Source organism: Tachysurus vachellii, chromosome 1 (assembly GCF_030014155.1).
Source record: "Tachysurus vachellii isolate PV-2020 chromosome 1, HZAU_Pvac_v1, whole genome shotgun sequence".
Lineage (NCBI taxonomy): Eukaryota > Metazoa > Chordata > Actinopteri > Siluriformes > Bagridae > Tachysurus > Tachysurus vachellii.
The window spans coordinates 2,668,638-2,681,787 of NC_083460.1; the positions used below are offsets into that span (position 1 = coordinate 2,668,638).

Sequence of the window (13,150 nt, forward strand, 5' to 3'; positions counted from 1 at the left end):
GCTTAAATGAATACAAGAAGAAAGAGTAGAATCCATGTAATCTGGAAATCTCTCTGAGATAAGGAAAAAAAGAATACAAATATTATTTATGTCTTAGCATAAATTAAAATAACTAATAACTAATGGTTGCTTTTTTAATGGTTAATTATGGTGCTTGTCACCTGGTGAGAGCTCAGTATTTAGCTTTATGTTTAACAAGCTCACTTTCACAGCAATCTAAAAAAAAAGGATTAAACCATCAAATAATTAAAAACGACTGGTCTTATGCAATTAATGCACCTTGAATTGTCATCGCTAAGCATCTAATGGCTTCCATTAAATTGTCACCTTCCATATTGTACGTTATTACTGTCTTTTGTGATAACATGTCATCTGACCCCCTTTTTTTCTGCTCTTACGTCCGTCCTGCTCTCAGCCTCGTGACAAACAGACTCCTCTGACTTTCTTTTGCCCCGTGGTCCCATTTATAATCGCAGACACATCCATATTTAACGAAGTCTCTCTTGGCAGCAGCACGTTGCAGCATTCGGTCTTTATATTCTCACCCTTGCTTTACTTCACCTGGATACCTGCAAACAACCTGCTGCTGCTGCTGCAATCACAAAGTCTGTTCTGTTCATATCAAACATCTTTTTAACCTTTTCCCAGAAACCAAAACCTACATTTTCTCCTGTTTTGGTTGTGTCCATGTTGAACATTTAATGTTTCTGTCATGTCACATAGCACGCAGTGTAGATTAATATGAAGCTCATATGAAAGTAAACACTTAGGAGTTTATTGTATTTAATTTGTACAGCAGTGTTTCTTAATTAGGTTGGCACTCCGTCCCGGGTGTATCCTGCCTCGATGCCCGATGACGCCTGAGATAGGCACAGGCTCCCCGTGACCCGAGGTAGTTCGGATAAGCGGTAGAAGATGAATGAATGAATGTTTCTTAATTATTCCAGTTTTTCCTTACACCACTAGGGGCAGTATATTCATAAAAAAGTAAAGAAAAAAAACAAACACAAAAAGAGGAACAAAAAGTGTTTGTTACGGTGGCCGGGAAGTGCAAACCAAATTAACAAAACCGAAAACACATTAACAAAACCCAAACCAAATTAACAAAACCCAAACCAAATTAACAAAACCCAAACCAAATTAACAAAACCCAAACCAAATTAACAAAACTGAAAACACATTAACAAAACCCAAACCAAATTAACAAAACTGAAAACACATTAACAAAACCCAAACCAAATTAACAAAACCCAAACCAAATTAACAAATCAGAAAACACATTAACAAATTCGAAAACACAACGACAAGTCAGACAACCCAGAAACGGTAGTGTATCGTTTTTTGAATGGAAACTTACCGATCATTGGACAAGACACCTGTCACTCAAGATATACAGGTATGGAATCTTATGTGTAATGTGTAAAGTTCTCCGTTTAAATAAAGTTCTCCGTTCAAGAAAATAACAGAATTAATCCACAATAATCCATTCCATCCATCCATTCCAACTTTTCCCTGTGGCAGACTGTTGAACTTCATGTATACTTTGAGTGACAGGTGTCTTGTCCAATCACAAACTATACCAACCGCTTCCGGGTTGTCTGAAATGTCGTTGTGTTTTCTGATTTGTTAATTTGTTTTCTGATTTGTTAATGTGTTCCGTGCACCGATTCAGACAACCCGGAAGCGGTAGGTATAGTTTGTGAATGGAAACTTACCGATCATTGGACAAGACGACTGTCATTAAAGATATAAAGGTGAATGAAAGGTGTCTCGTCCGATGATGGTAAGTTTCCATTAACAAATTATACCAACCGCTTCTGGGTTGTCTGATTTGTTAATGTGTTTTGGGTTTTGTTAATTTGGTTTGGGTTTTGTTAATGTGTTTTGGGTTTTGTTAATTTGGTTTGGGTTTTGTTAATTTGTTTTGCACTTCCCGGCCACCGTAGTTTGTTCATCTAAAAAGCAGCTCAGATTTATATTCAACACTAAAATTCAGCTTATCAACAGAGGGAAAAAAGCATGTCTAAAACACACGGAAAGACAGCAGAGTCTTGACTCATTTTAGATCAGATTTGTGGAGATAAAATAATTCATTTGTTTAAACTGACATTTCGAACTCAAGTGTTACTGCTATAAAGGGTTTACGCTGGTAAAGTACTGTGCTGTTTTTTTATGATTCTCATCTGTTTCACCTTGTTATTATTTATCGTTTTTGACTACAACCCCTTTCATTTTTTCCTCTGACATTCTCATCTGAGAGCTCAGACTGTCTGGATGCTTTTAAAGTGAACCAGACATCAAAGCCGTTGCAGCTGGGACACGTGGAAATGCCCAGAACTTCAAATAAACGAAGGTTATTCCTGTTCATGTGCTTTTTGTTTGAATTCGCACCCCGTGCTCCTGTCCTGGTTGTCCGTGTGCTGCAAACCAACACAGCCATTTCGAACTGTCGAGCATCCTTCACATCTTGACCTTTTCTTCACACACAGAACGCTGTGCACCGAAGTGTCTCAGCATCTCCACGCTCTCATCATCGGAACTATAAATAAAGCTGATGGACGCGGAGAAGACTCCAGCCAGTACGCTACGGTGCCTGCTGAAACATGTAACGAGGCTCTGGACATGCTGGAGAAGATCAAACTGGAATAACAATGCAGATCTGAAGCTAAAGATGTAGGTTAAGCCAGTAAAAAATAATCAGTTGAGATTAGATTACTTTGTAGATTAGGGTTGAGTTAGACAATACGGATAATGTAGGATGGATACATTTTTACTTGTTAGGCCAAGATTTACAGCTAAAATTATTTGTATGTGCGTTTTAGGATGATGTAAGTATTAAATTCAACTGATAGCTCAAGTAGATCTGATCAAATGCACATTATCATCTAGTGCCCCTTAATATTATCACTTGCTTATGTTTTTCTACCCATCCCGAAGCATCCAGAGATTGCTCCTGTTCTACTCCTGTTGTGTTGAAGATTTCAGACTTTCAGAGAGAAGAGATCAACCCTGTGAGTATCCTGAGGCATCTAGAGATGTACCAACTCCAGTTGTGTTCCGCTTCATGAAGATTTCAGACATTCTTAAAGAAGATGCCAACTCCATGTGGCCTTTGAGGACAACAACCTCCTATTCAATGCACGATTAATGGATGGTATCTGACTGTAGAAAGGACATTATAACAGTTTATAATCACACCCTCCAGTGTCACCCAAATGAGGATGAGGTTCCCTTTGGAGTCTGGTTCCTCACAAGGTTTCTTCCTCTTCCATCTAAGGGGGTTTTTCCCTCACCACAGTCACCTCAGTCACATCAGGCTTGATCATTAGGGACAAATAGAAACACATTTAAATATAAGTCTAATATTAATCTTGAACTTTTATATAATATTAAACTTTTTGTACTATATTTATGTTCTGTAAAGCTGCTTTGAGACTATGTCAATTGAATTGAATTGAATTGAATTGAATTGAATACACATCGGGGGGCACGGTGGCTTAGTGGTTAGCACGTTCGCCTCACACCTCCAGGGTCGGGGTTCGATTCCCGCCTCCACCTTGTGTGTGTGGAGTTTACATGTTCTCCCCGTGCCTCGGGGGTTTCCTCCGGGTACTCCGGTTTCCTCCCCCGGTCCAAAGACATGCATGGTAGGTTCATTGGCATCTCTGGAAAATTGTCCCTAGTGTGTGTGTGTGTGTGTGTGTGTGTGTGTGTGTGTGTGTGTGTGTGTGTGTGTGTGTGTGTGTGTGTGTGTGTGTGTGTGTGTGTGTGTGTGTGTGTGCCCTGCGATGGGTTGGCACTTCATCCAGGCCTTAATGCCCGATGATGCCTGAGATAGGCACAGGCTCCCCGTGACCCGAGGTAGTTCGGATAAGCGGTAGAAAATGAATGAATGAATGAATACACATCTATTCATGACTGGATTGCTAGCGTATATGTTTAGCTAATGGCTAACACGAATCGCAGGCTAACAAATATGTGTCTGATAAAGTTTTAATTAAAATCATCAATTATAAAAAAAGTATAGTTTAACATAAAGCAACAATAAGCTGAATATGATGATGATGATGATGATGATGATGACGTGTGTAGATGGATGATTCTATGTATACAGGCACACTCTGTCCAATGAGAGGAGAGTTTACTCACACGTGATTTACATAAATGCATCTCGGTATGCTTTCAAATATCGATTTTTAAATATAATATAATTCATTTGGGGGGGCACGGTGGCTTAGTGGTTAGCACGTTCGCCTCACACCTCCAGGGTCGGGGTTCGATTCCCGGTTCCACCTTGTGTGTGTGGAGTTTGCATGTTCTCCCCGTGCCTCGGGGGTTTCCTCCGGGTACTCCGGTTTCCTCCCCGGTCCAAAGACATGCATGGTAGGTTGATTGGCATCTCTGGAAAATTGTCCCTAGTTTGTGATTGCGTGAGTGAATGAGTGTGTGTGTGCCCTGTGATGGGTTGGCACTCCGTCCAGGGTGTATCCTGCCTTGATGCCCGATGACGCCTGAGATAGGCACAGGCTCCCCGTGACCCGAGGTAGTTCGGATAAGCGGTAGAAGATGAATGAATGAATGATAATTCATTTGTTTTGAGAACAAAGTGCAGATCTACAGGTCTGAAAATGGCCAGTCTTCATAGTTTTAGAAATTTTTTGGCCAGCAACTGCTATGCTAACCGTAAGCTATGCTAACCGTAAGCTATGCTAACGCAACTGCTAGGCGCCATTCTGTTTATTTGTGTGAAAGTAGGCCGCTGAGAGGAAGTGCTAGCGCAAGCAGCGCATGGACTGCTAGCATCAGCAATGAATCCTCATCACCTGAAGCTGAACACCTGCACTTACTCAGCTCTGAGGGGACTGTGGACGCCTGAAGCGCTCAGCAGCAGGAGAATAATAAAAGCACATCACATTATTGCCTGGTTTCACCACAAGCTAAACTGAAACGTTAGATGCTAACGTTTTTCCCATATGCCACTTTCTTTACACTTTAGTTTTTGTAATTATCTCAGTATTAAATTGATAAATCTAGCTGACAGGAATTTTCTTCCTCCTAAAGACATATTCACACTAAAGATATATCCACGCTAAATCCGATTCAGCTAAACATCACAAAAGCGTTAGAAAGGGTTAAAATGATGAAAAAATGTGGGACATTTTCATTCAGTATAAATAAACGAATGACGTTCTGTCTGTAAGTCTGATCTAAAAGAAATCAGGACTCTGTCAGTGTTAGATGTCTGTTCGTCCCTCTGTTGATAATCTTACACTGAATTTAAATCTGAAGATAAATCTGAGCTGCTTTTTAGATGAACAAACACTCGGAGCGTCTCAGAGAAGAAATGGGTTTGATATCAACATTTACCCTGAAGATGCAAACATCTCTGTGGAAAAAAAGAACAGTATTTGAACCCTTTCAGTATTCCGTAGCCCACGAGCAAGAACTGTAGCAGTCACAAGAGACGACCCAGCCATGACATTAGCGATGTGGTGCTTGCTGGTGTTCACACGAGTCCAGAAGCTGCATTAATCTTGCGCCCTTAAGGTCAGCAGTTGCCTCCTCTGAGTCATATTCGTGGCTAATTAGCATAAATCGTGCGTTCAGGAATGTCAATTTATTCTCACTGTATAGCATGGTTTTGTTCCTTAGGGACTGTTATTGGTACAGGAGTTTTAACGGTTTTAGGAATGACAGGCGTTTATGTGAAAGCCTAAAAAAAAGACAGTATGATGAAAAGGCAATACAAACAAACTACTGTGATAATCTGCATCTGTGCCGTTCGCTCGTAATCCTCGCTGTTCACCGCTCAGATCACAGGCTTTATATCCCAGCCCGACATCTGCTCTGACTGTCAGTGCTACCTGATCTGGTTTGGGAGGAAATGTGGCATGACATCTGTAACCGCATCTATAAATCTGGTTGATTTCAGAGATTAGCTGTTAACCTGAACGCTGGCCTGCCGTAGCCTTCCTTCAAGGCCTTCATTCGAGCGGGTGTATGTGTGTGCCTCGTATTCCGCATGACTGACAGAAAAAGACCCGGCGGCCCTCTGCACGGATAAGAGCCGTCTCGTGATTCCTGTAAGGTCAAAACAATCCAAATTCATTTTCAGCAGCACTGTGAGTTCAGGCACGGATCAATATTTTGTGCCACACTGTTCTATTCATAAAGTGCAAGTATGAGAACGACTTAGAAATGCTATAACATGATAAGTGCAACTTATTAAATGTGTGTGTGTGTGTGTGTGTGTGTGTGTGTGTGTGTGTGTGTGTGTGTGTGAAATCAGAATTGACTCTACATCACACTGGCCTCTGCACGCGCACACGTGTCTTCTCAGTGGCTCAGGTGCTGCTGTCCAGCTAATCAATCCAAAAGCATAAGATTACATCTAGACCAGCAAAGTGCTATTCATTTCCTCGTTTATCTTCATATATCATAATGATTTTGAGATTTGTCTGATTTAGCAGGTGGCCATGTGTCAATATTACACTCTAAGATCACTATAAAAATCCTCACCCTTTATCATGGTGTGTGCTACTGCCACAACATTGTATTAAAAAGTAATGATGGTTTGTTTAACTCGCTAGTTTCCCTAGCAGTGTCCTGATAAACAATAAACAGAACAGAGCTGGATGATAATAGACGCTCTCTCCACATAACATAATATTAATAAGCGGATTGTTAAATGGAGTGTCATGATTTGGACGACGTGCGATGTCGCATGGTGTATGTCTGCATTCTGTTAATGATGTCTTTAACACAATCATACTGTTTGACTGGTCGAATGACACCGATTACATGTTATATAATATTAGTATATAATATAATATAACAGAACCACACTATAACTGTTAGCCTGCTTTGGAGTTCTACATGCATTGAAATGATGCAACAGACGCTGACGTGAAGCTCAGAAAGTTTCAATTGCTTATTTTCTTATTTATTGTTATTGCTTTTAAACATTTTTTTCCTCTCAAGCCTCTTCTTTTTTCAAGCATGACTAAAAAAACTAAAAAAATAAAATAAAAAAAGCCAACATGCAAACATGCTTTATCAATAAACCTGATTTCCACATAAAATCTAAATCTAAATACACAAAGTTATCAAGAGCCAAACAGAGTAATCACAGGAAAGGGGGGACAAAACAAACGAAATCGCAAAGTAGACAAAAAGCAAATGAGGTTTAAATGGAAAAAAATCCACGAGATCAGCACTTGAGACACGGTGAGAACGGGAATCAGAGCATGATACTGTTGTTGATGACGGAAAATGGGAATTATGGGAATGTCCTCTCTAAAAAAGGACACTTGGAATGGATTTATTTCAATGATAATAAAATAGGGTCGTGACTTCTGCCAGCACACACAAAACAAACATTTGATCGTTCTGCTTTTAATATGCACAGGCCATTAAATGGTCAATACAGTAGGTTTTAGGTTACGTAACCTCATCCACTTAGTGCTCAGGAATAGTGTTATTCCTGTGTAAAGGCTATGTGATGTGAATAGAGTCGACCAAAACCACAAATGGATGTTAAACAAAAAAAATATCCAGTGCTTGCTGTGGCGCACGGACTTCCTGTATTGTGTTAATAAAATTAGCTTGTCACAATCTCATCTGGTCCATTTCCACTGAATCAGTCATCGTATCTTTCACTACGCTACGGAGAAAATCGTTGGCTGTCATCTTCCGCTTCGTGTGCGGACTACAAACCTATGACGAGGAAGAAAACATGGAAAACTGAGAAGTAACTCTTAGCTGAACCTCTCGGGCTGTATAGCTCGTCAACTAGCACAAAGATCAGTCACAGCCTGACATTTTACTGTACACACGGCCGATATAGAATATTAAACATTCTATAAGCACATACAGTAATATTTATTTATATTGATACCTGAACCAAGATGAATTAAAGATTCTCATTCTGGTGATCCAGATTAAATCAAATCCATCAGCTTTAATGGAAGGGATAAGACTCAAGGAAATCTGGCCTTTTTTTGTTTATATTTTTACAGTGACCTAAAAACAGTCGGTCTTGAATTCAAGTATCGAATGTTGTGTTTTTACTCTTTCATTTATAGTTTTATTCCCAGCTCTGATGAGCATGCTGTAAAAATCAGACCGAATGGCGTCTTTCGCACCAATCGACTGCCCTCATAAACGTCTTGGAAATGTCATTCACTGCCTGGGTAGATATTTGCATGCTGACATGGCTGTACAGAAACAATTACTGGGCTAGTGAGAAACCCGTTTCAGTCCTGCTCAATGGCTGGGCAGAAAAATTCTATCCCCCAGGCAGTGACACTAGTGCAATATGGACAGAAATAGAATATCCTGATTTTACTAGCTACTATATGTCCTGCAGTGTATTAACACAACCTGGAGAACCTGTAATGTGTATCACTGGTTTACAAAAACAAACTAGTATGAATTAAAAAGACCTGAATGAATATTTGTTATTTGGATCATGGCAATGGTTTGAAAATGATGGTCATTTTAGTGTTTTTTTTTTTTATATACAATCAAAGATGCCTACATAAAAAATAAAAAATATTTATATGATTTGTTTCTTTGAATTAAGACACCTGACACGTCCCAGTTTAGTGTTAATATCCAGTCCAATGTATTGCAACGACTCGCCATACACTCAAGATTCAAGATTCTTTTATTGCAACTTTACTGTACAGTGTACAGCAAAATTAACGCAGTCCTTACATTGCGATTCACTTATAATTTGGTGCAAGCTACAATTTTTTAGAACTGAAAAAGCACAATTGCAGTCGATAGTTATTGTCAGTTATCGTAAATATTGTAAACGACGTATAAGGTATAATTAAGTATGTAAATATTTCTATAGTTAGAATTATATCAATTTTTCATGCATTCATCAATAAGGGAAACTTAAAAATTAAAAAAGAATTAATCCTTCTCTGGTCAAATATACGGCTTATTATAGTACTATAAACATGAAAAGTTGACAGCAAAAACGTTTATTGCACTCGTTTCCACTTCATGGCCAAACTAGATGTCTAGTCTGTTCTGAGCCTGGGCTGCTAGTCAAAAGTGATAAAAAGGATTTTGTCAAGGATTTTTCAAGGCTTAAATTAACACTAAATTAAGCAAACAAGCAACACGGATTTTCCGCAGATTCCGACCGAGACCAACCAACCCATAGTCACGTGTGTGGAACATGAGCAGAGCTATTATAGAAAGTTAAATATTACATATGCATCTTCACTTATTCAAGTAGTTTTCCATAAAATAATTACAAAAAACTATTCAAGGTTCATCACAAATTTTGAAACAAGCCAAATGAAGCATTTTTGGTTCCAACAAACTCCAAAAAAAAAACAAAAACAAGTCTGAAATCCTGACAGGGACTGACGGGTCCGTATTTGTGACGGACTGACGGGATTTGTGTGTAGCTTTAACGTGAAAGAAAACATTACTGCTTTTGGTTATGTGTGTGTTTAAATTTAAATCTGAAAAGCAGTCAGTGATGTTTAAGCATTTAAGGTGGACGTTTTCATGGAGACAGGAGATATTTTCTGGAATTTTACGTAGCTGGACCTTCATCAATGTTGGTTGAGCAGCTGTGGATGTATCTACAGGAGAGAGTGACCCATCTGTGCATTTGACGAAGTGGAAAAAAACGCTCCCAAAGGACTTGCAGGATGTTTAATAAGTAGGTTCAGTGTCTCAACCTATATCACTACATGATATTTGTTTAATTTGGATATAAATCAGTCTAGAAAATCAGTCGGTAAAAATTCTAACCCTATTGTATCATATATGACATAAGATTAGTGTGGTATTTGTAATACAATGAAATCATACACTGTAAACTTAAATAATCCTGGTGTCAGAATGTGATACATGAAAAATTCCCTTTTCCTTAAAAAGAGAAAAAAAACAGTAGATCAAAGATTCTTTCTTTCTTTCTTTCTTTCTTTCTTTCTTTCTTTCTTTCTCATACTGCTTTACTCTTAAGTCTCAGTAAAGACAGAGCAGGACATGGCACATCCCCCATCTCCCCACAGGCCCAAGCCTCATATATTACTGCGGATGTTTTGTTCAGAATGTGTGTGTGTGTGTAGTGTCCCTTTATGTTATTCAGGATCAAGACTATAGCCATGTTGACACGACACTGTAATATAACATACTCTACGTCAAAATTTGCTTCCTTAGCTGAGCAATTTGTTGTAAACATATCGCAAAGGCATTTTTTCATCAACCTCAAATTTGCAGGAAAAAAGGAAGGAAAATTAAATGATTGCGACAATAAATAGAAGGTCTAACCTGTTTCGGCTAATTAACAGTAATTAAACAACTGGGTAAACATGGCACTATGACTGTACCCAGAACTGTGTTGCATAATTATCATATATTGCAAAGCAACATTCATATCATGTGGTCTGGCCCTAATCCTAATCCTAGTCCGGCCCTAATCTGTATATTTATACTGATAGTCTTATGTAGAGTCATCGTGTATTTTTAACATTTTGTTTATAGACTAACAGCAAAATACTACAATTAATCTGACACAGATTTATAAAAATAGGGAATGTGTTTTACACTCCAACCAAAATTTTGAATGTTTTTAAAATAATATTTTCTTGGACACAAACAACATTATTTCAGAACTTTCCACTTGAGTTCAGTTTGGTGCTTGGACCCCTAAATATGAAAGCCTTAATAATATGACTGCAACAAAATAAAGAAATAAAAATTAAAGAAATCGCTTGTATGCTTCTTCAACTATTGGTGTAGAAAATACTATAACTATACTATACTATACTATCTATTGTGTAGCTGTTATGTGGTAGATATCTGTATATGTTTTACCTCTTCATCCTGGATCGATTTCTCTATAGATGTTGTCTTTTCTTATTTTCTTTAGACCTTTGTCACAATATATCTGAGGACAAGAATTTATAGCTTCTATCGTGAGAGTTGCATTTCATTTGTCATAAAAAGCAGATACAGCGTAAACTGAGCAAAAACCAGAGTCTAACACACTCACACACACACTGTGTGAATCCAGCATGCAGGGAATAAAGTACCGCTCTCAGCTCGAAGCATCTGTCGAGGTCTTTCAGTGTGGACTCTCTGGTTTAATAAGAGCCTCTTTAACAGTGTCGTCTTTGCCTGGTGTGTCATGCAGTAAAAAAAAAAAAAACATAATAAATCCATCTGGGCGTAAATCTTTGCTTGCACAGCAAAATTACTGGGAAATAAAGACAGCATCACATTCCCTAAACCATCAGTCATGATCAATACACTCTGTCCATGGAGAACAAGGCGGGGCTTTCTACACATGATCTGATTTATACAGTGCTGGAAAGGGAAGCGCATTAGCGTCAAGCGTCAGAGCCTCTGGAGCAAATCACACCTGATGGCAGTTACCGTGAAGTGCAAGCGCAGCATCATCAGTCATGTGAACGCTAGCAGGCGACATCGGAGTTCATCAGACTCTATGAAGGTCACAGCAAGCTGACGTGGACCACATGCATGTTGAGTGTGCATTCAGCCGCTATCTATGTTTGTGCCACGTTGACACACGGAAGTTGAATTTGTCATCTCATTTATATGACACTTCATTTGCATACATATACCTGATTTGCATACACAGGAATCAGTGTAAATACTGGCATGTGAGCTGGCATGTTTAGCATGCAGATTTGTTTATATTAACACAGAACGTTTTCACAAGTATGGCGTAATTTCACAAGTACATTTTAATAGTACGGCACTATTTAGAGTTTTTTCAATTAACACCAAAAGTAGCTGATCAGCCAATCAGGATACGGCATTTGCTTTTTAGATTTGCAGTTAATTTTGGTGCACAATGTTTACAGTTTTGATACAATTGTGTTGGGTTTGCTTTCAAGTGAGAGTTCTCTGTCAAGCCACCAAAGGACGCTAAGAAACTTTAACCCTGTAATGGTGGCCTCGGGATGAGATGGCACTGTTTTTCTTGTAAGACTGTAATAATAAACCAGGTCTGCTGCCTAAAATAAATGCATTACCCTCATTTCCATAACCCTCTGTTTTCGGGTTCTGCCTTTAAAAACATTTAAAAGGGACAAACAAACCAGATTGCTAAAGTTTGAAAAAAAAAAAACAACTTAAAATTATATATATTATAAATGAATAAATGAATAAATAAATAAATAAGGTTTATTTAAGATATTCTGGTATCAGGAAGAATAGTCTGGGCAGATCGGATGTTCCTTAGCTCTAAATCACGATCATCACATTCGGTTCCTTAGAAGTGTCAGAAAGAACAAGGGGTCATCACGGGTTCTCTGAGTGTTTAATCTTTTTTCAACGAGATCTACTTGGAATATCTTTTGAAAGGAAAATGTTTCTACATGAAAGCTCAAACCTTGTAAGGTGCTAAAGGAAGTCTTCTTGTATTTTGTATAAAAAATACTTGTATAAAAAAAATACTAAAATAATTTTACAAGGAGAACCACAAACTGAGCAGATGTTTGGAAGCTAATTCATGATCACCGCTTCAGGTTCCTCTGAAGTACAGTATACAATAAACTTTCCTCAAAGGTTTTTTGAGTGTTTTCACCTACTACTATTACTTAGTAATCTTTAATACTTGTGATATTTACAGACAGAAATATCTTCATTTACTAAGCAAAATATTCTGGTATCAGGAACTGGTACCACAAACTGAGCAGATGTTTGGGAGTGATCATTTAAAGTGCCTTAACATTTCCACAAGCAGCCCAAATTAAAAAATATATCTACACGTGTGCTAAATAAAAAATAATCGAGATGATGTTTAATGAAAATGAAAATTTTTCCCCACAAAAACCTTCTGGAAAGGCGTGAAATACATCTAACCTGAGAGTGGCCCTGATACATCTTCACTTCTGCAGAACAGCTGGAAAGTCCGCAGCTCCTACACTTTCATCTCCCAGACTCGGTGTACGGATGGAGGTGGAGAAGAAGAAGAAGGAACTGATGGAGATGCGGCTGTTGAAGTGTCAGGTGCCGCGTCCCGACTGCGCGTAAGGATGTCGGATCACTGAAACTCACGACTCGCGTCTGGTTATCATGGTTTAGAAAACACAAGCGCTGACAGCGCTGCAGGACATGTCCCAACTCACACCGCCCTCCCACTTCGGAC

At 38.7% G+C, this 13,150-nt stretch overlaps 1 protein-coding gene across 1 annotated transcript in view; it reads right to left on the bottom strand.

Moving 5' to 3' along the window:
* Positions 1 to 12,888, bottom strand: part of pex5lb (peroxisomal biogenesis factor 5-like b) — a 36,729-nt gene extending 23,841 nt beyond the window's left edge. Inside the window, exon 1 of the mRNA XM_060890784.1 lies at positions 12,865 to 12,888. Within this exon, the coding sequence (XP_060746767.1) occupies positions 12,865 to 12,885 (21 nt within the window). The 5' untranslated portion in view covers positions 12,886 to 12,888. The remainder of the gene's footprint in view (positions 1 to 12,864) is intronic.
* Between the last annotated feature and the right edge of the window lie 262 nt (positions 12,889 to 13,150).